The following is a 25871-nucleotide window of genomic DNA, read 5'->3' as shown; positions in this document are numbered from 1 at the left end:
GACGTCACGACTATCACGGTCCATTGTTATAACGATCTTGGCAGCCATCAAAATCCTATCAATTTTCATATTCCAAAGAATAAAAAAGAAATGAAGCGTTACTTGGATCACCAGGCCAGAACTTACAACAGAGGAGTTGATTGGTATTTTCGAACAGTCAAAAGGGATTGTTTTACAAGTATTGAATTTTATTTTTCTAATGAAAAATATGGTCATAATAAAGGGATGACAGCCGAAAGCCTTGTCATGAAACCTTTAACATCTTTCGCTAAACTCATTGGCAAAGACGGAGCCATACAAATCCATGAAAAAACATCATATCACAAGGAGTGCGTTGAGGTTTAGTTGGATTTTCTACAAAGTCATCACAACCCGCAAAAGTCAGTCAAACCAGAAAGACTCTCAAAGGTCTAAACAGATACAAGAAAATAAAGAAAGACTACGACCAATTAGTAGAGTCTATAGTGTTCTTAGGTCGACAAAATATTCCTCTAAGAGACTGTCGTGATGATGGCCTTCTGCTTCTGGACGAAGATGCCATGAGGAAAATTGTTAAGATTTAAAATCTCATCAGGAGATAAGACTATTCAACGACACCTATCCGCAGCAACATACATTAGTAACACCAGTCAAAATCAATAATTAATAACATGTTGTGGTGAAGAAATAATTAAACAAAACATGAATCAGGTTCAAAGTGCAAATTATTACTCTGTCATATTTGACGAAATAACCGACGTATCCCACATTCCCACATAGAACATAGTCTAAGAGCTAGTGAACCCTCCGACTAACGGTCGTCCTGTAAGGCTAGAAATTTGTCTAGTGATAATTCATAGCACACCAAGGCTAAAAACCATAACCTGGCAGGCATCAGCAGTGCACGTGTATCTACCAGCTGAATCGAAAAGTGCAAATTTAGGGGGTAAAATAAACTTTCTCCTGTAAGGTTTAAATTTAAGTATGTGTTTGAGTAAGTCATTTAGAAGAAATGTGTACAATGACAGGCGATTCTGAAGAGCATAAGACCTTGCCAGGCGAGGGGAAAGATTAGGGGTTTTTCCTAAAATTATTCTTTTTGCATCGAACAATTTTTTTTAGGTTTTTTTGAATCATTCCAAACAAAAAAGGTCTTTAGTGATTTTTCTCTTAAGTTAATAGTTTTTGTTATATAGGGTGAGGCAGATAACTGGCCTATTAGAAATATCTCGAGAACTAAGGGCAACAGAGTTATGAAAATTGGAATAAAGGGGTTCTGAAGGATGATCTATTAATTTTTTTTTATTAACCCCACATTTATTACAATCTATCTATACAATATAAACCTAAATGTTTAGGTAGATAACAGACAATAAGTAATAGGACTGACAATAATTAGGAATGACATGTAGGGAGGCATCCAGTGATGAACCCCTTTTTTTAAAACTTAGCCTACAACACTGACTATTTCTGACATAAACTTATACACATTAATTTAGTACCTATTGTTCACTTAACTCTAACGGAACTTTTCGTTTTAACCTACGAATAGTACGCGGTTTATTCACTAAATTTTTTGCTAACACGTTTGGATGCACTTTAAGTTTTTCTGTATGTTTTTTCGCGCACTTTTTGATGTCATCTTTGACGTATGGTAGTCCGGCGTCCCGATGGATGGCTTCATTGGTTATGAACCATGGAACTCCTAGTATTGATCTCAATATTTTGGACTGAAATCTTTGTATGATTTCAATGTTGGAATGTGTGGCGGTTCCCCATAATTCTATCCCATAAGTCCACACTGGTTTTAGGATGGATTTGTAGATTAATATTTTATTTTCAGTTGATAGTTTTGATTTTTTGCCCAATAGCCAATATATGGTGCTTAACTTATGACCCAGTTGTTTTCGCTTAGTAAATATATGCTTCCTCCAGTTTAATCTTCTGTCCAAGTACATACCTAGAAATTTGACTTCATCCCCTTGTGGGATTCCTTTACCGTTTAAGTATACAGCCGGACATGTTTCCCTACGCGTGGTAAATGTTAGGTGTAGCGATTTGTTTTCATTAATTTTGACTCTCCATTTTGTCATCCATTGTTGAATTTTATTTAGATTATTTTGTAAGATTTCTGAGGCTATTTTGGGATTTTTGTTCGATGATAGTATTGCCGTATCATCCGCAAATGTGGCTGTAGTGATATGTGTATCTGTCGGTAAGTCAGCAGTGAATATAAGGTATAATATAGGTCCTAGTACACTTCCTTGGGGCACCCCAGCGAGAATTTGTTGTATGTTTGTGTATTCATTCTCATACTTTACCTGGAAGTTTCTGTTGGTGATATATGAATTTAAGAGTATATAGTAATTTGTAGGTAAATTCTGTTTTAGTTTACATAATAGGCCTTTATGCCAGACTTTATCAAATGCCTAACTTACTTCCAGAAATACCGCTGAGCAGTACCTATTATTTTCAAAATCCTCGTTGATTCTCTCTACAATTCTATGTACCTGTTGTATTGTTGAATGTTGTTTTATAAACCCAAATTGGTGTGGTGGTATTAGTTTTTTGTTTTCTAGTATAGGCATTAGCTTGGTAAGTGTCAGCTTTTCAAAAACTTTGGATACCACGGGAAGAAGACTAATAGGACGGTAGGACTGTACATTTTCTGGTTCTTTTCCTGGCTTTAGTATCATTGTTATTTGTGCTAGTTTCCACTGTGATGGGAAATGACCTAGTCTCATTATAGAGTTAAATAACTGTGTCAGAAATTGGAAGCCTTTCTCTGGGAGTTGCTGAAGAGTTTTTCCTGTAATCAGGTCGTATCCTGGAGCCTTTTTTGGATCGATGTTGTGTTGTATAATATTTTTTACCTCATCTTTTGTGAATCTTTTTTCAGGAAGTTCTAGTTGATAAGGTTTTGTGAGTATCGAAATAATTTCTTCTTCAGTTTGTAGTGAGTAATTTCCCTCATTTGGTGTAAAGACTTTTTTAAGGTGTGTCGCAAATGTTTCGGCCTTTTCTAGAGGACTTCTCGCCCATTGTCCTGTTTGCGTTCTTAGTGGTGGGACTGTATAGTTCTGCCTTCGTAGAGTCCTTGTAGCCTTCCATAACGAGTAGTCAGTAGCTTGAGTTGCATCTAGTTTTTGTAGGTATTCCTGAAAGCTTGCATTTTTTTCTTCTATTATCAATTTTTTTAGGTCTTTTTGTGCTTTATTGAGGTTTGTTTTACTTTGAGGTGATCTTGATAATTGCCATTGTTTTCTGAGTCTTCTTTTCTCAATTATTTTTTCATGTATTGTATTGGAACAGTGTTTGTTCATATGTCGATTTGTAGGTAATGGTGTTGAGTTCCATGCTGCTTCCTGTAAAACTGTGTTAAAATGTTCTACTGCTTGTTCGATTTGTTTATCGGTCTTTAGTGGGATGTCTAAATTGATTTGATTATTTACTTGATATCTAAAATAACTCCAATTTGTTTTGTTGTTGTGTAATATACAGCTCCTTTCTATTTTTGTTATGTTTTTGCTTACAGTTATGATAACAGGTGAATGGTCAGAGGATAAATCGTAACAAGACTTTGGTATAAAGTATTTTTCATTTATTCCTCTCACTATAGCAAAATCGAGGAGATCTGGAATTTTCGCAGGGTCTGTAGGCCAGTACGTTGGCCCCCTTGTGGTTACTATGTTCAGATTATCTATTAGTATTTCTTTTTGTAGTTCACGGCCTTTGGTATTAATAAGTCTAGATCCCCACATTAGATGTTTTGAATTGTAGTCTCCGCCACAAATAAACCTAGGTCCAAGTGTATCAAAAAAGGTTTTAAATTCTGGTTGTTTAATTGAATGTTTTGGTGGGCAATATATAGCTGAAAAAGTTATAGGTCCTGTCCAGTCTTCTACAACTACATTTGTGGCCTGAATATGTGCTTTTTGATAGTGAGTTGTCTGGTAATGTTTGATGTTGTTTCTTATAATGATTGTTGTCCCACCATGTGCAGTTCCATCTGGATGTGTTGTGTGATATATTTTATAGTTGTGAAATTTTATGAAACATTTTTTCGTGAAGTGTGTTTCTGAAATCAGTATTATGTCTAATTGGTGATTAACTATAAATGCATACAACTCATGTTTGTGTTGTGTCAAGCCATTAGCATTCCATATGGCAAATTTTAGTGTATTAGCCATTAGTTCATTTTTGAGACAAGTGTTGTTAATAAGTTTAGCATGGTGCTCATTTGTTCCATAAGCCCTTTCATCATATTCTTTAACTCCTGCATGTCATTTGCCTGAGTGACCATTGTAATATCTTGTTGGTTGGTATTTACCATTTGAGCATATGTAGGTCTTTGTGTGGTACTTATATTTGTTGTAGCCACTGGTAGCTGTTGGTTTTGTAGTTGATTCGGTGACTCTTTCTTTCTTAAGGTTGGAAATCTTGCTTCTTGCAGTTGTTTATGTACACTGCATCCTCTGTAATTCGCTGGGTGGTTATTACCGCAAAGTACACACTTTACTAGATCAGATCTAATTTTGTTAGGGCAATCAGCTGTTTTGTGATTTAGAGCACATTTTACACACCTGTATTGATGATAGCAGAAATTTTTTGTGTGACGATATCTTTGACATCTGGTACATTGTACTAATTCTCTTTTTAGCTTTGGGGCTTCGACATAAATTTTTGCGTTGAGTAAATATTCCATCTTATAAATTTCTTTATTATTATCTTGCATTTTTAAGTCCACAAAAAATAGTGGTAGGGGTTTTTTTGTAATTCTTTGTAGTATATTCGTTATTTGTAGAACTATATGTCCTTGGCTCTCTATTTCTTTTTTGATTTCTTGTATATTCACTGTAGGATGAAGATGGCGAATCACTACTCTAAAGGGTTTATCTTGCTTCTTACGATATGTATGATATTCGGTTTTTTTCTCATCAAGTGCTTTTATTATACTGTCGTATATTTCAATTGTTTGGGCCTGTACCTTGACTTGTTCTTCATTCAACACTCTGATTAAATGTTTATCTTTGGCTATAGTGTTTAGTAGTTCGTTTAATGGTTGGATGTTTTTAACACCAGCAATAAATATTGGTGGGGGCTTCTCTTCCTGTTTTTTTTCCTCTTCAGTATCTGCTTCTTGTGTCTCTTCATTAATTAATACATTAAATTTATTTGCTGTTGGTGTGTTGAGCCAGTAGTTATCTATTTTGGTTTGTTTAAGTTTGGAATGTTGTTCCGGACTGGTTCTCCACGTTTTTTATTTGGAACTATTTGCCATTCTTCATCATTTGCTTTGGATGTGGATGGGGGTTGATATTGTGGTAATGTACTTTGAACTGAATACTGGTATTGAGGTTGATATAACTGCATTGGCTGGGTTGGCTGGCTTGGAGCGAAATTTTGCTGAATTTGTGATGCAGGATGTGGTCCCATTTGCATTTGTTGTGGAAAATATCCTAGTTGTTGAACTGTTAAGTTTTGGTCGCTGAGGTTCATTTGGCTAGATGTTGGACATTGAGAGTATGGAAATGGATACTGATTATATCCGTTCGACATTTTGATTTAAATATTAATATTAGTATAAGGTGTTACCTTGATTGGTGGATTCCAAAAATAAAATTCACAACACATTTTTGACACAATCGCCAGAACTAATATTAATATACTTTATTTTTATTATTTAATTTGTTTTGAAATAATTAATTTAGTTGATTTAAATATATAAAATCTGTTTTGTATCACTACACCAGATTTATTTTTAATATGATCTATTAAATGAAAATATTTTCATCTCTTGGCAACTTCCGGTTATACCGGAAGTTGCTTACAACTTCGTTTTTTTTTTAAATGGGACACCCTGTATATTTTTACATTTTTGCATTCTCTTCGATGTCTTCTTTCTTAAAATATGAGGTTTTGTAATATTATACAGGGTATTTTAAAAGATAATTACGTTTTTTTTATTAATTTCGTAGCAACATTCACACACTGTAGAATTGTACTAGTTTGACATCTAAAACTCTACTTACGTTCAAATGATTTTTAATATACTCTACTATTGTTAACAATCATTAGTATAGCTAAATTTTTAATTTTAGTATACAGGGTTGGTCGAAACTCGGAATGAGTATTTTCTGAGTTTTCTTAAATGGAACACCCTGTATTTTTGTATTGTAGTGAAATTATATTTTATAGTACTTTTTTATTTCTTAAGCATTCCCTATACCTAACTGCTTTAATTTGTGAGTTATTGGTGATTCAAGCTAAACATTAATTGCAACAAAAAATACGTAAAATTTTATTAGGTTGGCCGTGAAAATACTCAATCCCAAATAATTTTTCAGAAATAAATACATATTAATCCAGACTGGTCCTTAAAATTACCAATAATGGTTTAGCTATCAAAATACCTACGTAGTTAAAATTGTTGGTGCGATTAACAGTTAAGCACAAATTAAAGCAGTTAGGTATAGTTAATGCTTGAGAAATAAAAAAGTTCCATAAAATATCATTTCATTACAATACTAAAATACAGGGTGTTCCATTTAAGAACACTCAGAAAATACTCATTTCGAGTTTCGACCAACCCTGTATACTAAAATTAAAAATTTAGCTATACTAATGATTCTTAACAATAGTAGAGTATATTAAAAATCATTTGAGCGTAAGTAGAGTTTTAGATGTCAAACTACTACAATGCTACAGGGTGTTAATTTTGCTACGAAATTAATAAAAAACGTAATTATCTTTTAAAATACCCTGTATAATATTACAAAACCTCATATTTTAAGAAAGAAGACATCGAAGAGAATCCAAAAATGTAAAAATATACAGGGTGTCCCATTAAAAAAAACGAAGTTATAAGCAACTTCCGGTATAACCGGAAGTTGCAAAGAGATGAAAATATTTGCATTTAATAGATCATGCTTCAAAACCCCTTTATTCCAATTTTCATGATTCTGTTGCCTTTAGTTCTCGAGATATTTCTAATAGGCCCTTTTTTGCCTCACCCTGTATAAGCGATTGAAAATTTTGAAAATTGCGAAATCGACCATTTTTAACCCTAAATCGGACATTTATCTAAAAATTTCAATGTTGCCAAGGTACGTAGATATTCTTTAAACATTGATTGATGAAATCCCGAAGAGTTTTTTGCAATAAAATATCGAAAACCCCTTTGTTTTTTTAATTGCTAATCAAGCTGCGTGTCACTGTAGTATAAGTGAGGACGTTTGAGTTTGCATAAATTCATTATCTCGAGAATGGGCAAATTTCAAGAGAAATCCTCAGACAGGTCGATTTTTATTTTTGAATTAGGACTTTTTGGTATATATATAATACTAGTGACGTCATCCATCTGGGCGTGATGACGTAATCGATGATTTTTTTAAATAAGAGTAGGGGTTGTGTGATAGCTCATTTGAAAGGTTATTTAATTCTCTATTCAGTAATATAAACATTAATATAATTATTTATACAGGGTGTACAAAAAAATTTTTTCTTCTATTTGTCAAATTTAATCAAAGTTAATTTAATAAAAAAAATTTTTTTGTACACCCTGTATAAAAAATTATGTTAGGGTTTATATTGATGAATAGAAAATTAAATAAGCTTTCAAATGAGCTATCACACAATCCCTACTCTCATTTAAAAAAATCATCGATTACGTCATCACGCTCAGATGGATGACGTCACTAGTATTATATATATGCCAAAAAGTCCTAATTTAAAAATAAAATCGACCTGTCTGAGGATTTCTCTTGAAATTTGCCCATTCTCGAGATAATGAATTTATGCCAACTCAAACGTCCTCACTTATACTACAGTGTCGCGCCCGCTTGATTAGCAATTAAATAACAAATAGGTTTCCGATATCGTATTGCCAAAAACTCTTTGGGATTTTATCAATCAATGTTTCAAGAATATCTACCTACCTTGGCAACTTTGAAATTTTTAGAAAATGTCCGATTTAGGGATAAAAATGGCCGATTTCGCAATTTTCAAAATTTTCAATCGCTTATATAACAAAAACTATTATTTTAAGAGAAAAATCACTAAGAACCTTTACTGTTTGGAATAATTCAAAAAACGTAAAAAAAATTGTTCGATGCAAAAAAAATAATTTTAGGAAAAACCCCTAATCTTTCCCCTCGCCTGGCAAGGTCTTATGCTCTTCAGAATCGCCTGTCATTGTATACATTTCTTCTAAATGACTTACTCAAACACATACTTAAATTTAAACCTTACAGGAGAAAGTTTATTTTACTCCCTAAATTTGCACTTTTCTCTATTCACTTGGTAGATACACCGCTGATGCCTGCCAGGTCATGGTTTTTAGCCTTGGTGTTCTATGAATTATCACTATACAAATTTCTAGACTTACAGGATGACCGTTAGTCGGAGGGTTCACTAGCTCTTAGACTAACAGCTTTATCTAAATTTGAAATACATACACAATAACAACATTCGTGAAAACTTCGTCAAGTTAATTGACGAGTATGAGAACATAAAAACAACTATTAGTGAAAATCAAGAAAGAGGGGAAAAACAAGGCCTGACAGAGTGACAGGAGAAGCATTGGAAAAAATAGTATTAAACTTGTTGAAAGAACTGCACGTGAATCCGAAGAAATGTGGATAAATCGGTAACAACTTTAATAATACTTTGATAACGATAACTTTTAAATGTCTTTATAGAACTCAAAAGTGTGTAAAAAGTGCCTTCAAACTCACCATTTTAACCGTAATTTTTAAAAATTACCCCCTGGCCCCTCGGTACACCTCCCAAAATAAAGTTCATGGACCCTCCCGAAAATCGGTCCTGGATCCGCCCTTTGCTCCTTTATCCTGATGCTTAGTGGTCTTGTAGTTTCTCCCACATAGAAATTGTTGCATTCACAGATATTTTGTAGATGTCTTTGACCTTTCTTGTGTGTTGTTGAGTTTGGTTTTGGTAAGGATAGATCTGAGGTTGTTAATTATTTTAAATGTTGCTGTGATGTTGTACTTGTTTCCTATCCTTTTTAATTTTTCTGATAAGCTCTTTACATATGGCATTGTTGTCATCCTTAAGTCCCTTCTTGTGAGTGTTGCTGGACTGCTTGTGGGGTTGTGTTGTTTTTTTCTTCTATATTGTGGAATTCCTTGTTTATAAATAACAGTGAGTTGTTATTTTGTGTTAAAACCTTTGTTGGCAGGTTTTTTCTTCCGAAAATGCCTTTTCATTAGAGCAGGGATTTTACGACACAGCCAAAATCAGCAGCTTGAAACAACAATCCTTCCTTATTAGGGATGGTTAGTCACTCACACGCAGCGAATTCATAGTCAATGTAAATAAGTACCTAACGTTTATATAGTGGTAGGGGAGCCCAAGCTGGGATTTTTGCAGTTACTCGAGCGCGTCAGATTATCATATGGGGAGAAACCTGGTACCCTGCAGATGTACCTCTACGATATATTGGCTCTTAACACAGGGAAGTTCGTTAAGGGTGGCCCGAAAAAAAATATATCCTTAAAAATACTCGAAATTGTCAGATTAAAATAAGGTAAGAGTGCAAAAGAGTGTATATTTCAAAAATCTGACGATTTGAGCGGAACGTAGGAAATGGGTGAGTCAAAAGTTTCACAAAAATAAAGCGAATATTTCGCGAAACGAACGTCAGATCGAAAAACTAAAAAATAAGTCTTCAATATTTTTCAAAAATCTATCGAATGGTACTAAACATGATTCCCACGGAGAGGGGTGGGGGTAAATTTAAAATTTTAAATACAAACCCCGCGATATTTCGCAAAATGAACATCAGATCGAAAAACTGCAAAAATCTATCGAATGGTACCAAACACGACCCCCCACGGAGCTGGGGTGGGGGGTTACTTTAAAATCTTAAATGGGACCCCCAAATTTTTATTGCAGATTTGGATTCTTTAAGTAAAATTAGCAACTTTTATTCCAGACATTTTTTCGAATTATGGATAGATGGCGCTACAATCGGAAAAAACGATTGTTGGAAATGGGAAATAAATTAAAAAATGAAAAGTCCCCACTAAAATTGAAAATTTTACATAAATTTTTTTGGTTTTTGGACCTAATAATCTTAATCCAATAGGTCCCCCTAACGACGCTCGAGTGACTGCAAATTTAGCAAACTTTGCTCTCCTACCATAGGTAATATTATCTGATTTATTTAAAACAAAATTTTACCGAAAATTTAATGCCATTTTATTTTTGTTTCGAATAATTATGTAGTCATCATTGATCATCAGAAAACAATCATTGCACATATTGTAAAACAAATAGTACCTATACATCAGCAGCTATATAGAAAATGACCAATTTATATGACAAACCGAAAAAATTAATGACAACAAAAAAATACCTTTTCGTACTTCCGGGCCTAAAGTGACAACTTCACTCCCTTGTGACAGGTACTAAAGTGTCACATTTAATCCCTCCGGGATTAAATATTGACGAAACTCCCGGAACGATTAAATCACAAACAAACGAATTTAAGGGATATTTTATTGAAAAATATAATTAATTAGAATGGTAATTAACGTTAATATTCAAATTAATATTGTGACAGTTCTTCATATTGACCTTCATATTGAGTAATGTGCCCAGAGAGTTGAGGCACAAACCGCTTTTGATTTATCATCGAAGTAGACTAACAGCGCATTTTCAGTAGGTTGTCTCACATTTTTTAAGCGGCACCACTTTTTAAAAGCATCGTACTGCTGCTCGTATAGTTTTCTAGATTTCGGTGGTAACAATTCTTCACCTACTTCGGCTGCTCTTTTATCAATATCAGATACACCTTCTTCACTCATGATACCAATAATTATCAATAACAATGTTTCTTTACAATGACACTAGTAATGACAATGTTTCTAAATTATAACTGTCACAACGCAATGTTACTATGGTAACTTATTTTAAAGACAGTTTATTAAATGAGTTGAAGAGAGAAAAAACTGATTGAAATTATTGAAATAATTAATAAAATCATACCGGAAGTACGAAAAGTATCGTATATACCTTGCGACTGAAGTACATTTAATCCTTCAGGTAAATTATGGCCCTCCCTGCGGTCGGGCCATAAACTTTACCTTCAGGATTAAATGTACTACTTCAGTCCCGCGGTATATAATGTACTATTAAGACTTTCCCTGTTACCTTTTATTACTATCCGTTTCAGAATTTATATAAGTATTAACACCAAAATAAGAGCAACATTTTTCAAAAATAATAATAATAATAAGGTATTGGTAGTTTTTTAGATTTTAACTTTTTTTTAGCTACTGTTATTATTTTTACTATTATCTATTTAGTTATTAATTTTTACGTAAAAAACAGCTTTTAGCCAGGCTCCCTATCTATGGTTTGCGGAACCAAGGGTGTATTAAGCATTTTTTTGTATGCTTCCGACGCCTAATGTAAATTCGGTTAGGCGCTTTGAAAAATATTTTTCACAAAATTGACCCTATGTTCAGCTACACTAATTTTTTAGTAGCTTCGGCAGTTTAAGATAAAAAGTATTACATAAAATTTCTTGTATTCTGTTGTTTCATCCCCAGGATAAACAAGTAGTGTTCTGCAACAGTTTTTCTAATGGAATTAATTACCTTCTACATAATTGTTTCGTAATACATTACATATCTTCATTTTGTTGATAATATTTTTGTAAAAATCCACGTTACAAGGGTATAATATTAGCTGCCATCATAGTTACTCACAGGTCGTTTTTTAAGTCTTTGTCGTTTTCTTCGTCTTCGTTAAGGTCTTAGTCACTTTTTTGAACTTAGTGTTTTTTAAACATAAAAGGGCAACTTTTACTTATACTTTTGGCTGTATATCCAGAGTAGTAGGAATGTGTTGGACGAGGTAGTGTTTTTTTATTTTGCTGTAATCTGCAAGAAAGATGTTACATTTTAAATAATTTACATACGTTTTTGCTGCTGAAGATTTGAAATGGTACATCCATTACATATAGTAGTTATTTATGTATCAAGGGCATTAAATAGATGTTAATACCCTAAGGGTGAGAAGCTTATAAACTAGAGGGCCTCTAGCCCGAGAGTTTATATGTCGCCCGAGGGTATTAACATCTAATAATGCACGTGGTACATATAAAACTTTATGGCATACCGGTTTATTGCATCAATTAAAGATTTTATTTTATTTTATATTAATTAGAAGTAATATTGTATCGCAGCAGGTTTTTAGTACCGTTGCTAGGAAAGTGATGTTGGTTAGCAATTTGTTATTAACGTAAACAAAGTTTGTCTTCTTCTTCTTCTTTAGTTTATTGGCCTCCACCTATTTGGGTATTTGGCCAGCTCATCGTCGCGGAATAGTTTTGTGAAAAGTTTTTCTATGTGACATTGTCAAAAAAAAAGTCAGAATGCAAGAGAAATTCCATATTTCTGAAGAAATAGTTAAAAAAGCCAAAAGAAAACGACTGAGAATATGTTACCGAAAAAATCCAAATAAACGTACGAAAGGTTTACGCTAAATTTCAACAATGGATGGCAGAAAATAATACTGAATGCGTAAATGAGATCGTAGGCAGGTACTACTGGCATACTTTGGAGACCTTGGTCAAGTTTTTTCTCCCAGTTCTTTATGATAAATAATTAATATAGTATAAGTCTAAATAATAAATTATAATCTTTACCTGAATAAATAAACGGATTAAATGGAATGTTTGATTTTTGTTGTTTCCTATTTCAATAATTTCTTTATGCCCGCGCGGGCTTAAACATACCATTGTGTGGTTCGTTACTAAGTGATAAATACACAATATTAAACCGGTATTGACATAAAATTCTTTTAAAATCTAGTTTATACGTTAATAAGTTGTATTTAAAAATTTTACTACTCGGTTACTTAAGGTTTTCATTCAATTTTTTTGTTCTTAGACAAATCTTAACTTAAGCAAATTAAACACCTAAAAATTACCCAATTTAAAATTGCACTTCGGCCGAAAAGGATTTAATTGGCTTATTAAAGTAAGTAATAAGCAAAACATTGCTAAAATAGCCATTTTTGTCAAAAATCCTAAATTATAAGTAAAAAAGGTAAAATGTTTAAAATCCAGAATTAGCTATGTTATAAGAGGTTCTAAGAGTTATAAGAAATAAACATTTATTTTTTCATTAAAAATACGTTAATTGTAATTATGCAATAGTTATAATTTATAATAAATGAAAATATGATATTTGCAGGATAAGGAAACAGTCGGAGTCTTCGGTCGACAAGGCATCCAAATTGTTGTCTGACTGGAGAGCCAGCGAGGCAAAAGGTAAAAAGCATAGTCATTCCTGTGCCAGGGAAAACGAAAAGCTGCAAGATGCTGCCGTTTTGGATACTACCAAATACGGAAAACAAACGTAAGCATTTTTCTACAGAGAATTTTACCAACAGATTATTTTAATTTAATATGATGCCTATATTCTCCGAAGCCAATGACTTCTGCGTTTCCAGCTATTTTTCCAAACTGTTCTCGAATTAGCTATCTCCATCGTTATCATCAGTCCAGTAAAAATATGTTTTATTGATTTACATAAATTCATTATTCGTAAATCGGCTACTTAAGAAATCCCAAAACACGTCGATTTTTATTTTTTAATTACAATTTTTTGGCATATATATCATGCTACTGACGTCATCCATCTGGGAGTGATGACGTAATCGATAATTTTTTAAATGAGAATAAGGATCGTGTGATAGCTCATTTGAAGGGGTATTCAATTCCTTATTCACTAATATAAACGTTAACATAATTATTTATACAGGATGTTCAAAAACATTTTTTTGAATTAAATTAATTGAGACAAAAAGAAGCATGTATGTAATTTATTCAATTCAAAATATGTTTTACTGTTGTCAGAAAACAGGAAAAAAAAATTATTTGACAAATAAATATTATTTTTCGCTTAAATTCAATGTTAAAGCTGTCACCCACCTGCCTCTTGGCAATTTGAACATTTAGATTAAGTGAAATATAATGCTTCTTTTTCAAATAAAGTTTATTTTTTCTGTTTTCTGACAGCAGTAAAATGTATTTAGAATTAAATAAATTAAGTACATTCATCTTTTTGTGTCAATTAATTTAATTAAAAAAAATTTGACACCCTGTATAAATAATTATGTTAATGTTTATATTAACGAATAAAGATTTGAATACCCTTTCAAAGGAGCTATCACATGACCCCTATTCTTATTTAAAAAAATAATCGATTATGTCATCACGCTCAGATGGATGACGTCACTAGTACGATATATGTACCAAAAAGTCGTAATTTGAAAATAAAATCGACCTGTTTCGGAACTTTTCCTTAAAGTCGCCGGTTTACGAAATAATGAATTTATGCGTTACTTTATGGACGCACTGTATACACAAAGTAATAATTAATTAGTCTCTAAGTAAATTAAGGTATGCTGGGAACCGTCCAGTGACGGTTCTCTTAGTATTATGGCGGTAGGTCTTCTGGTCGTACTCTCGTCAGACTTCTTTCGGCAAGTGGTGGGACGAATAAATTATTTACCAATTCATTTTTGTGGTCAGTGGTACGATTTTTATATTTTACTGAATGTTGCTTTATTACGTCTTTGATTAGTGGGATGTCCAGATCATTGTGAAGTGTCTGGTTAGATACGTACCATGGAGCTTTACTTATCGTACGGAGTATTTCGGATTGTATTGTTTGGAGTATGTATCTTCATATTTAAAGGTTTACTGCAGCCCCATAGTTCTATTCCGTATGCCATAACTGGTTAGAGTATAGCTTTGTACAGGAGCAGTTTATTTTCAAAAGAAAACTGAGACCTCTATGCCTTCACAAAGGAGAAGTTCCAGATTATTAGAAAGAAAGTTTGACAATAATTCTCTTCAAAAAAGAAGACAGGGGAGATCTGAAGAACTATAGGCCAATCTCCCTGCTGTCCCAAATGTACACACTATTAATTTATGAGAGTAATTGATAGCTATCAACCGGTAGAGCAGGCAGGATTCCGAATTGGTTATAGTACAGCGGATCATCTTCTTACAGTCAGAACGTTAATAGAGAAAGCCAATGAATATCACTTGAACTTATACCTTTTCTTTGTTGATTATTAAAAGGCATTCGACTCCATAGAACTTTGGCAATAGAGACAGCTATGAACAACTGCAGGATAGATTCTCGATACAGAATGTTCATACATATTTACAAGAAAGCTACAATGAAAATACAAATAGATGAGAAAACCAAAGCTATACCAATCAACAGAGGAGTTCGCCAGGGAGACGTTATTTCACCAAAGTGATTCACACTGGGACTGGAAGACGTATTCAAAGACATTAACTGGGTAAATAAAGGAATAAATGTTAATGGAAGAAAACTGTCATTTGAAATACGCTGACGACATTGTAATATTTGCTTCAAGTTTCGAAAAATTACAGACCATGATGACGCAATTATTTCAAGTAGCGGAAAAAATTGGTCTTCAGATGAATTTGGAAAAAACAAAAACAATGACGAACACACCGAACATTAGAAAAATAACGTTGAACGACATAAATTTAGGAACAGTAAGCGAATACATCTACCTGGGATAGATGATGAAAGTTAACAAAGGAAATCAAACTGACGAAATTACCAGAAGAATACGGTTAGCATGGGCAGGATTTGGAAAAGTGAGTTTGATCTTGAAAAACACTAAAATAGAACAATATTTGAAAACCAGAGTTTACGATCAGTGTATCCTCCCTATACTTACGTATGGTTCACAGACGTGGACACTCACCAAGGCCAATAAGAATAAAATCGTAAAGACACAAAGAACGATGGAAAGATAAATGCTTGGGGTGAGGCTTATAGACAAAAAAAACAAATAAATGGATTAGAAGCAAAACAACAGTAAAAGAGGCAGGAGAACGTGCTGCCAAATTAAAATGGAGCTTCGCAGGATACAATGCCCGACTGAAGAATAAAAGATGAAATCACGAAATACAACAATGGAGACCATGGTTCGGAAGTATAAGCAGGGGAAGGCCACAAATGAAATGGGCTGATGACATTAAGAAGACTGGAGGATAGGGCCGGACTGGCTCATAAAGAAGGCGCTAACCCAAATCCTAAAAAAGGCGCCAACCTAATCTCTAAACAAAGGCGCCAGAAACCCCTTTTTTACGTCAAATTTTTTCAAATCCTAACGCATGTAAAGTATATAAATATTACTTGTGATTTTTTTAAGTTTATTTTAATTTAAATCCATAAAGTAATTTACTATTTTTATTGGCAATAGTAAATTATATTAAGATGCCATAAAAATATAGCTTCAGTTTAGCAGTATCCCTTTTACTCCGTTCCATTTTTTGGTGCTCTCTAAAGACTTAAAACAAATTTCTGAAAAGTCTACTGGTTCAAAAACATTAAACATAAATCATGATTGGTGTTCAATATAAGTCACTTTTTGGCTTTTTTCAAATTTTTAGAGCGCTCTAACACTCCATATAATAGAAGAGTAAACCTATATAAAATATTTGCCACCACACGGTGTCAGGCGATCCGTGCCTGAGTGGTGAATGACCTAGATCAGACGGACGCAATCGGAGCCCTCGGAGAACTGACGAAAACCTTTGAAATTCAAGCCTTAGCGTGCGCACTGCCACGCCGGACAGTATAATTCACCGCCCCTACTCATGGGAACTATATGGATAAGTATATAATCACGCAGTAAAGAATAAAACAAAACGAATGGACAATAGAGCGAGTCACCGGTGGTGATGCAAGCTGGAACAAGCTATGAATGAGATGATAATATGGTGTTCATCAGTAGTGATGGGAACAAAGGGAAAGTACTCAGCGAAGAAGAAAATAGAATGGAGACTTCGGAAAAAGGGGATCTGTTGGAAGAATTCCGGTGAGGGATAGGGACCTGAACAAGACAGATATTCCTGCGGAGGCAACCTTGCAAAGCAGCTCCTCTCTTGGGGAGAAAAGATCTAGAGAGAAGGAGTAGAGCTCCGACATAACGGCTATGGTAAGAGCAATGAATAAACTTACCAGAGTTACAAATAATTTAGTAAAACTAATGTCCGACCATAAGAACACGAAACTCGAAATCAAGAATGAGGTAAAAATCCTTAAAAGGGTCACCAAAGACATCTTCTTCTTTTTGTATAGACATGACTGTCTGTTTTTTCAATCTGCCTCTAGTAAGTTGTCGTTCCATCGTTTTCGTGGTCTTCCCACTGATCGTCTACCTATTGGGGAACCGTCTCTCGCTGTCCTTAAACTACCGAAAACCACTGTCCACCGAAGACATGGAGGGCACTTTCAGAGAAGTCGCTCTCAGCAGCATTGAGAACCGAAATAGAATAGTGGAGAAAAGCGATGAGGAAGAAACGACTAAGAGGCGGCAAGCGTGTCCACACAAATGGACTTCGAAGAGTTCTTTTCCGAATAACTTAGTGAAAGAAAGATACAAATTATCGCAACGGTTCTGAACTCAAGGAAAAGAGGCTTTGAAAAAATTAACATTATAAATTCGAATGGGAAGACGATCACTTTACTTTACGGTCGCCAAACCGGGAAGAGGAAATAAACCTACAGGCAACTAAGTAATGGTTTTGGAACCTGAACTTCTAGGTGAGGGGGAAAGGTCCCACGACCTGATCAGGAAAAACCGAAACTGGTAGTATGTGAAGTAGGTACATACAGACCAAGAGAGATACCTCCAACTTAATTATATGATCAAAATTACAAGGTTGAGTCAGGAAAAAGAGAACCAGGGAAATCGTCAAACTATTTTCATGATCCCTGTAGAGAAAGGGGTCACGGAAATGGAAGGGGACAAGAGACTACTGGCAATTATTTCTAAATTATTGAGGAAAGACATGGAGACACTGGAGACCAGAGAGACGTCTCTGAGAGTATAGGGGGGCTACAGAGGTAGGAACCTCAGGAAGCTCTTCGAAGTCACCTTTATGGGTATGGACCTTCACCTCGCGCTGGAGGAGTATGAACGTGGTGACGCAGAAGGTGATCGTGAAGGGAGGTGGAAAATCCTACGCCGAGTTGCTAAAGCTAAACAAATGCTGTGCAGACATGAGGAAAAGTCAAATTGGTGTCAAAAGCGCTAAGAATATTAGGTACATGGACTTAAACTCGAAGTGGCATGAAAAGAACAGGCCGAGCACCTAAAAAAGATAAGCGTGGCCCGCATGGAAGAAAACGTAGTAGAGAACGTCCGGGGCTATCAGGACCAGGTGGACATATTTGATATAGACAGTGTTGTCAAATAGGAAGAAATCCTGAGACAGGTTCGGAGGTATACTGGCAGCAAAAAATCTAACACATCAAACTCATCTCTATAAGGGAAAATAGAGAAGGCAACACAAACGTCACAGTCAGACCGATGCACATCGCAGCCAAGAAAGCACTGGGAAAAGAACATGTTGGCTATAACTCATGCAAGATACTAAAGAGAGCCTGCATGTCCAGCGATGCTTCAGATGCCTACAGTTCGGTCATGGTAAAACCGACTGCAAGGGAGAAAACAGAGCGGACTCCCGCTACAGATTTGGCAAGGGAGGCCATCAGGCACGAGAGGCCAGTAGTGAGGCGACTTTTTGCCTCAATTCAGTGCCCGGAGTATAAATGGGATGTAAATGATTAATGAGATGTTACAAAATTGGCAAGCTCTTATTTTTAAAGGAGGCTTATCGAATTTCTGAAACATTTACACCAAACATTAAAATGGACACTTTTTGCGCATTCTGACAAAGTTGCGTTTCTACTACGCCCACGAATTTCATTATGTAGGATTCTAGGGCGCAATAATCCTATATGTATAATGTAGTTATGGAGCGCAGAAGACTGCACTCATATGTTTTAGGCCAATTGTGAGATGTAACAATCTTATATTATAATAGAAAGAGCGGATATTGATAACCACGAGAGGCGCCTGAATCGAAAAATTGGTTTTTGAGGGCACCGTGTGTCGTATCTACGCTATATTTGATTATTTAATACCTGATACAAGTTGACAAGTTGTATTTTGTTGTACCCAATGGCTTCATTATTTATAATTCTGGGACGCAACAATCCAATGTGTATAATGTAGTTCGTCGTCGTCGCGACAAAAGTCACTAAGTTCAAAATAGCAAATATGAGAAAACGAACATTTAGTGGCGTCTGACTGACAACAAAACGGTAATTTTGGACTTATGCATATTCAGTGACTTAGGCAACCATCTCTACGTACTTTCTAGGACTTCGATATTTCTGCCAGACTATGAAAATTGATGTTGTGAATCTATCAGGACACTTAACTCAAATTCACAAAAAGGGGACTTGTGAGTTTTGCCGAGACGACGACGAGTTATGGAGCGCAGAAAACTACACCTGTCTATTATAGGCCAATTGTGGGATGTAACACTGTTTGTATCAAGTATCAGATAATTAAATGGCTTAGATGCGACGCGCAGCTCCCTCGAATACCATTTTTATAACAGAAACAGCGAAAATTGAAACCTACGAAAGGCGCCCTAATTGTAAAAATTATCTTCGAGGGCGCCGCGCGTCGTGTCTAAGCTATTTACCTATTATAATATAAACAGCGGATATTGATACCTACAAGAGGCAAAGGAATCTAAAAATGGTCTTCAAGGGCGCCGCGAGTCGTATCTAAGCTATTTATTATAACAGAAACAGCGAAAATTATTGATAGCTATGAAAGGTACTCGAATCGTAAAAAATTGTCTTCGAGGACGCCGCGCATCGAATCTAAGCTATGTATTATAATAAAAACAGCGGATATTTACACTTACGAAAGGCGCCCGAATCGTAAAAATGATCTTCGAGGGCGCTCCGCGTCGTATCTGTGCTATTTGATTATCTGATACCTGGTACAAGTTATACTTTGTAGTACTCATTGGCTTCATTATGTTGGTTTCTGTAGAAGTTTCCGATCTGTTTCCTCATTAAGTAGAAACAATTTTTAGGGAAATGGTAGCCGCCTAATCTTTGTGTAAAGGTTAAAAAAAATTTTTTCAGGGTTTAATTTTTTTAATGGATAGATACTAACGAAGGTAAAAGGCATCTAGTTTCCGTTTAGTTTTAATGTACATTTTCCATGTGAGTTTTTTATCCAGATGCAATCACAAATATTATTAATCGCAACTTGTGGACATGCAGATTTTCTTGTTGTAAAAATAATTTGTACTGATTTACTGGCATTAACATTGAACTTCCATTTCCATCGCTTAAGCCTGTTTTTTAATTGTTTAAATGATTTTCTATTTTTTGTGATGCTACATTAGGGTCGATATCCACTGCCAAGGTTCCCGTGTCATTGGCAAAAGTAGGTAAGGAGATATCATTGCTGGTTGCAACGTCTGCTGTAAATATCAGATACAATAATGTGGTAATTTGAGTAGATGTCTTCAAGTTTGACTTTAAGTAACGGTTAGTAAGATACGATTTTAGAATAAAGTATAATTGATCTTCTTCTTCTTTTTTTATAGACATGACTCTGTCTGTTTTTTCAATGTGTCTCTAGTAATTTGTCGTTCCATCGTTTTCGTGGTCTTCCCACTGATCGTCTTCCTATTGGGGAACCGTCTCTCGCTGTCCTGACTACCCTATTTGTTGTCATTCGGCTTGTGGTCATTCCATTCTATTCTTCTGTTTCTTACCCCAGTTATTAATGTTATCCACCTTGCATCTCCGTCGTATATCTGTACTTCTAGCTCTGTCCCATAGAGTCTTACCATCAATTTTCCGAAGGGTTTTCATCTCCGCTGTTTCGAGCAATCTTTTTGTCCTCTCTGTGTCGGTTCGTGTTTCTGCCGCGTATGTCATTATTGGGCTGATGACTCTTTTGTAAATGCTGCCTTTGATTTCTTTTGCGATATTTTTTTTCTCCATATTGTGTCATTCAGGCAACCTCCGGCTCTATTTGCTCTATTCACTTGATCTTTTACTTCTGTTTCGAGCCTTCCGTAGCTAGATAGTGTGGTGTCTAGGTATTTAAACTCCATCACTTGTTCTATTATCTCACGTTCCAGCTCCAATTTACATCTTATTGGATCTGCTGTTATAACCATGCATTTTGTCTTTTTTGAGGAAATTAACGTGTTAAATTTTCTGGCGGTTATGTTAAATAGGTGCAGCATACGTCGTAAATCATCTTCACTTTGAGAGATTACTATTGCATCATCCGCATAGCAGATTATTTTGGTTTGTTTTTCTCCCATTTTGTATCCTTTTTTAGTTCTTACTTTTTTATTACTTCGTCCATGATCAGGTTGAACAGTAAAGGACTCAAGGAATCCCCCTGTCTTATCCTATTGCCTGCTTCAATTAGGTCAGTTAGTTCATCCTCCACTTTTACTTTTATTGCGTTGTTCTGGTAGATGTTTAATCTTATAATTGATCTGTTAGGTGTAATTTTAGATTAAGAGGAGACCATTTTGCCATACTTTATAAAATGCCTGTTGTATGTCGAGAAACTCCAGCGCAAAACTTTTCCTCTTCGAGAGTTGTTTTACTTATGTTTACTATTCTGTGGCATTGTTGGATGGTTGAGTGTTCACGTCTAAATCCGAATTGGTATTGTGGTATAATTTCGTTTATGGTAATAACTTGCTCGATTTGAGAAAAAGTAGCCTTTCTAATACTTTCGACATTATTGGGAGTAGGCTTATAGGGTGATAAAAATTTGCTTGGGTTGTTGGCTTACCAGGATTCGGAATCATAGTATCTCGAGCAAACTTCCATTGTATTGGAAAGTAGCGAAGACGTAGTATGCTGTTATAATATATTACTGTTAATAACACCACTGCATTCCGCGGCAGCTTCTGAAGTAACTCTCCAGTTATCAAATCATAGCCAGAAGCTTTCTGAGCATTTAGCATTTTTATTTGTTGTCGAACCTCTGTCGCAGTAAATGTTGTCAGAGGAAGATATAGTTGACATGGAGGTTCGAGATACCTTCTTATATTGTCATCTTCATCGTTATTAGTTAGTATCTGGTGCTGAGAATACAGTTGCGAGAAGCTCTGCAAATACTGTGGTTTTTTCTGCGTTTGTGCGGGCCCAGTTCATGTAAGTTTTTTAAAGGTGAATTTGTTATTTTCGGTCGTTTAAATTTTTTTGCAGCTTTCTTAGAATCTGAAAAATTATTGTTTTGTGAACGTTTTAATCAGTATTGTTTTCATCTTCTTCATTCGGGAGTTTAAACCTTGTTACCAATTCCGGCATCAAACTTCTTTCCAACTTTTTAAGAGACGTCTTGCAACTCGCCTTTCTTTCGGTTTATAATTTAGTACTTAGCATTTGATTTTATATTCTTTTATTTTCTAATTGATCGAGTAGATATTCATTTCTCTGTCTATCAAGTCTTGCTTGAGTTGGAGTGCTTCATTACCCTGTTCCGCTTTAGCATAGTTCTAAGTTTCTTGATTGCAGTTATAATGGCTATATGTAGGTATTTTAAAATTTTTTAGCCCATTGTTCCTTTTTTGTTCATTTGACCCTAATCTTCTATAATTTTATGTAGTTCTTCAATATATCCTGGGTATGCTCGGCACTAAGCCTTCTTGGTGAAATATAGGGTCCTTCTGGATGGGATGTAGAAGTAGGAGTAGGAGTATCGATAATCCACACTGCCTCCAAAATCCATTATTAACCTTTAACTACCATAAGTACTAAATCCATCAACGTCTTAAGTATATATTTTATTATTTTTTGAAGATCTGACCTAAGTACTATAATTTACAGTGGAGTTTTTAAAGTATTGAGACGTGCTATACTCTTCTTCCGTAGGCTACATTTTCGTTGGATCTATCTTTATTATTGCGTTTTATTATTTGTGTATTTTTATTGATTTGCGGTATTTCCATTGCTCTTTTATCATTAGTGATATCTTCAGCTGATGGTATTTCCTGTTTATCGATAAGAACACATTTAAAGTATGTCTACAATGGTTTTGTTGTGGGATGTTCAAGTTAAATATTGTATTTATATTGGATTAAACCACAATTGATTGTAATGAACATTACATTTTATAATTACTTACAAAACAATTTGTGGATTGTAGATCGAAACTTAAAACAAATTAATGTAAAATATCATTTTTATTACAATAAATTGTGGTTTAATCTCATATAAATGCAATACGTAATAGCTAAAGTTGATCCAGATATTTATTCTCTAACAATTGAGTATTAACATTGAAAACAATTATTGTTATAAGTTATCTTATTTTTTTAGGATTTCCAAAAGTTCTAGTCTAATTCATTTGGCTCAAATGAAACAACATTCCACAGATAAGGAAAACGCAAAAGTAAGTATATTATCTGGTGTATCTTCGGGCAATAATAATATGCACTTTATTTAATGGGAATCAACCGCGGAAATTGTGGCAAGACTAACTATTTTCAACTTTTCTAATTAATTTTATCTATGTATATAAGAATTCACGACTACACTAGTTAGGAAACTGAAAAAAATACTAGAGAGTTTAAATATGCACTAACAATATAAATAAGAGAACTACGAAAAGAGGAAAAAAAGATAAAGGATAAAAGACGAAATACTATAATACTACAGGGAAAAGAAATAGATTCAGGACACCAAAATGTAACAAAAGAAAACGTTCAAGATATCTTAAGCAAAATCATAAAAATCAGTACAAAGATAAACAGCGCAAGGAAAATTAAAAATAAAGTCGGCTTGATTGAGCTCCTAAATGCAACGGACAAGAAGGGAATACTATGATGCAGGAAAAAATAAGAATAAAAGCAAAAGAAGTTAACCGGAAGCAAATATGTCAAGGCAGGATTTCAAAAAATAAAAATAAATTAGGAGGTATTATAGGATTAAAACTACGAACAACTTAAAAAAAAAACAGAAACCCAAAGCAGAATCCAAAAAAGAACATTAAAACTAACTTGGATAAACGGAATGAAAGAGGTACAGTCGCGGTCACTGAATAGTTTCCACTTTCATTTTTATATTGTAATAGTGTAAAATCGCAGTGTCGTACCGGTTTACTGTCAAATTGCTTGTCAAAAATTTCGCGCGTATTGAAAACTAAAATAAAAAGATGAATAATCATTTTCAATTTCGTTGCAAAACGAAAATACAGCCGCACCATATTCTAGTCCAATCAGAAAGTGCAGCAAGCACCTCTACCGGTTTTGAAACTTATTAGTCTCTCATCAGGAGGCACATATGCTGCTCTCACTGATCCAACCAAAACAAACCCCAGCGTGCAGTCCCGGATTGCAACGAACGAAATGGCATAGATGCCCTAGCGGCAACTGCTAGCAAAAGACAGGCAAGTTTTCACTCTAATGGCATATAAAACAACATAATGTTACTCTACATCCCGCCAGACTGAAAAGAATGGGAACCTTCTCTGGTTACACCTCCGAGGCTTCTATAATTTGCAATACATTTTTGATTTACATTTACTGATTTGTGTACGAAGGGAACCATTCTCATTGGAACTTTACCGCGCTGATCAGATGGGACATCAATTATAAATTGTAAAATTCCCTCATCTTCCTTAGTCTCAGCATCCGTATGGCTTGCAAATTGTAGAAGCCTCGGAGGTGTAACCAGAGAAGGTCCCCATTGTTTTCAGTCTGGCGGGATGTAGAGTAACATTAAGTTCACAAGGAAAAGTTTTCCTGCAGTTGGCTGTATACCATGTAATACAAAAAACAGCAAATCCTGTATAAAAGGTATATTTAAAATCCCTAAAAAGGGCTACATCACAAATACATAACTAGTTTTCGACTGGTTTACCAGTCATCATCAGTGCTAACCTAAAATAAATATAACCAGATAAAATAATGCAAAGATTGAAATTTTGACTACGGTTAAAAAAGCTGTCGGTTATACTCATGTAAAGTTTATACATCCTAACCACCAAAATATAGTTTTACAAAAATATGAGAGTCAAAGCCCTATAAACAGGTCCGTTAAGGAATTATCGGTTTAAAATGCCAAATAAAGCATGGATGTTTTAAATATTCTCAAAATTCCCCAGGTAACATCTGAGCTGTAGTGTGACTTGATTACATGGTGGAAGACAGGCAGCAAGTGACAGTGACAAAGAATTGGATGTAGACCTCCGAACGTTGACAGGACAGAAATGACAGTTCCACAGGAAGTTGAAAAATTAGCCTGTCATATTTAAAGAATATGGTGTATAGATGTTAAAACTAGAAATGATGTAACAACACTCTCCATTGTGAAAATTGTCATTTAAAATTCAGTAAACTAAATTTTGTAATTAAATATTGTGTTTACGTATACTGTCAGTGGAGGTATTTCTACATAGGACTATTCTCTCCCTACCTTCTCAATCTGTCATTACCAACTTAACACTCATCTATAACAATATCAATCTTAATTTTCTTTCTGGGTCCCGTTCCTGTTCTTCTCTCATTGATTTCCCTCACAGACACTCCATACCCCCAGTTCCTACTATCATCATCTCACGACGGATTTGGTTTCTGGATCCTTAGAGATCCGGGCAGCCTGCAGGGGCTTTAAGAAGTGGTCGCCTAAGTTTGAGCTTGTACTCTCTTAACGATACATCCTCCTAGATTATTTAAGACATTTTACACATCAGTTACCCCCATTGTGATTTCCTTTTTAAACTTATATAAATACTAACAACTGTCAATAAATCTGTGTAATGAGATTTGCCTACCTCCACTGACAGTATACGTAAACACCATATTTAATTACAAAATCTAGTTTACTGAATTTTAAATGACAATTTTCACAATGGAGTGTGTTGTTACATCATTTCTAGTTTTTCATCTATACACCATAGTCTTTAAATATGACAGGCTAATTTTTCAACTTCCTGTGGAACTGTCA

General features: G+C 34.7%; 1 protein-coding gene across 1 annotated transcript in view; it reads left to right on the top strand.

Moving 5' to 3' along the window:
* Positions 1-25871, top strand: part of LOC114336326 (uncharacterized) — a 189726-nt gene that overhangs the window by 110226 nt on the left and 53629 nt on the right. Inside the window, exons 5-6 of the mRNA XM_050658188.1 lie at positions 13206-13370; positions 23244-23316. Coding sequence (XP_050514145.1) covers positions 13206-13370; positions 23244-23316 — 238 coding nt within the window. The remainder of the gene's footprint in view (positions 1-13205; positions 13371-23243; positions 23317-25871) is intronic.

Source organism: Diabrotica virgifera, chromosome 8, assembly GCF_917563875.1.
Source record: "Diabrotica virgifera virgifera chromosome 8, PGI_DIABVI_V3a".
NCBI classification, from domain to species: domain Eukaryota; kingdom Metazoa; phylum Arthropoda; class Insecta; order Coleoptera; family Chrysomelidae; genus Diabrotica; species Diabrotica virgifera.
Note: the sequence above shows the minus strand (reverse complement) of the source record. Positions and strands in the feature narration are given on the sequence as shown.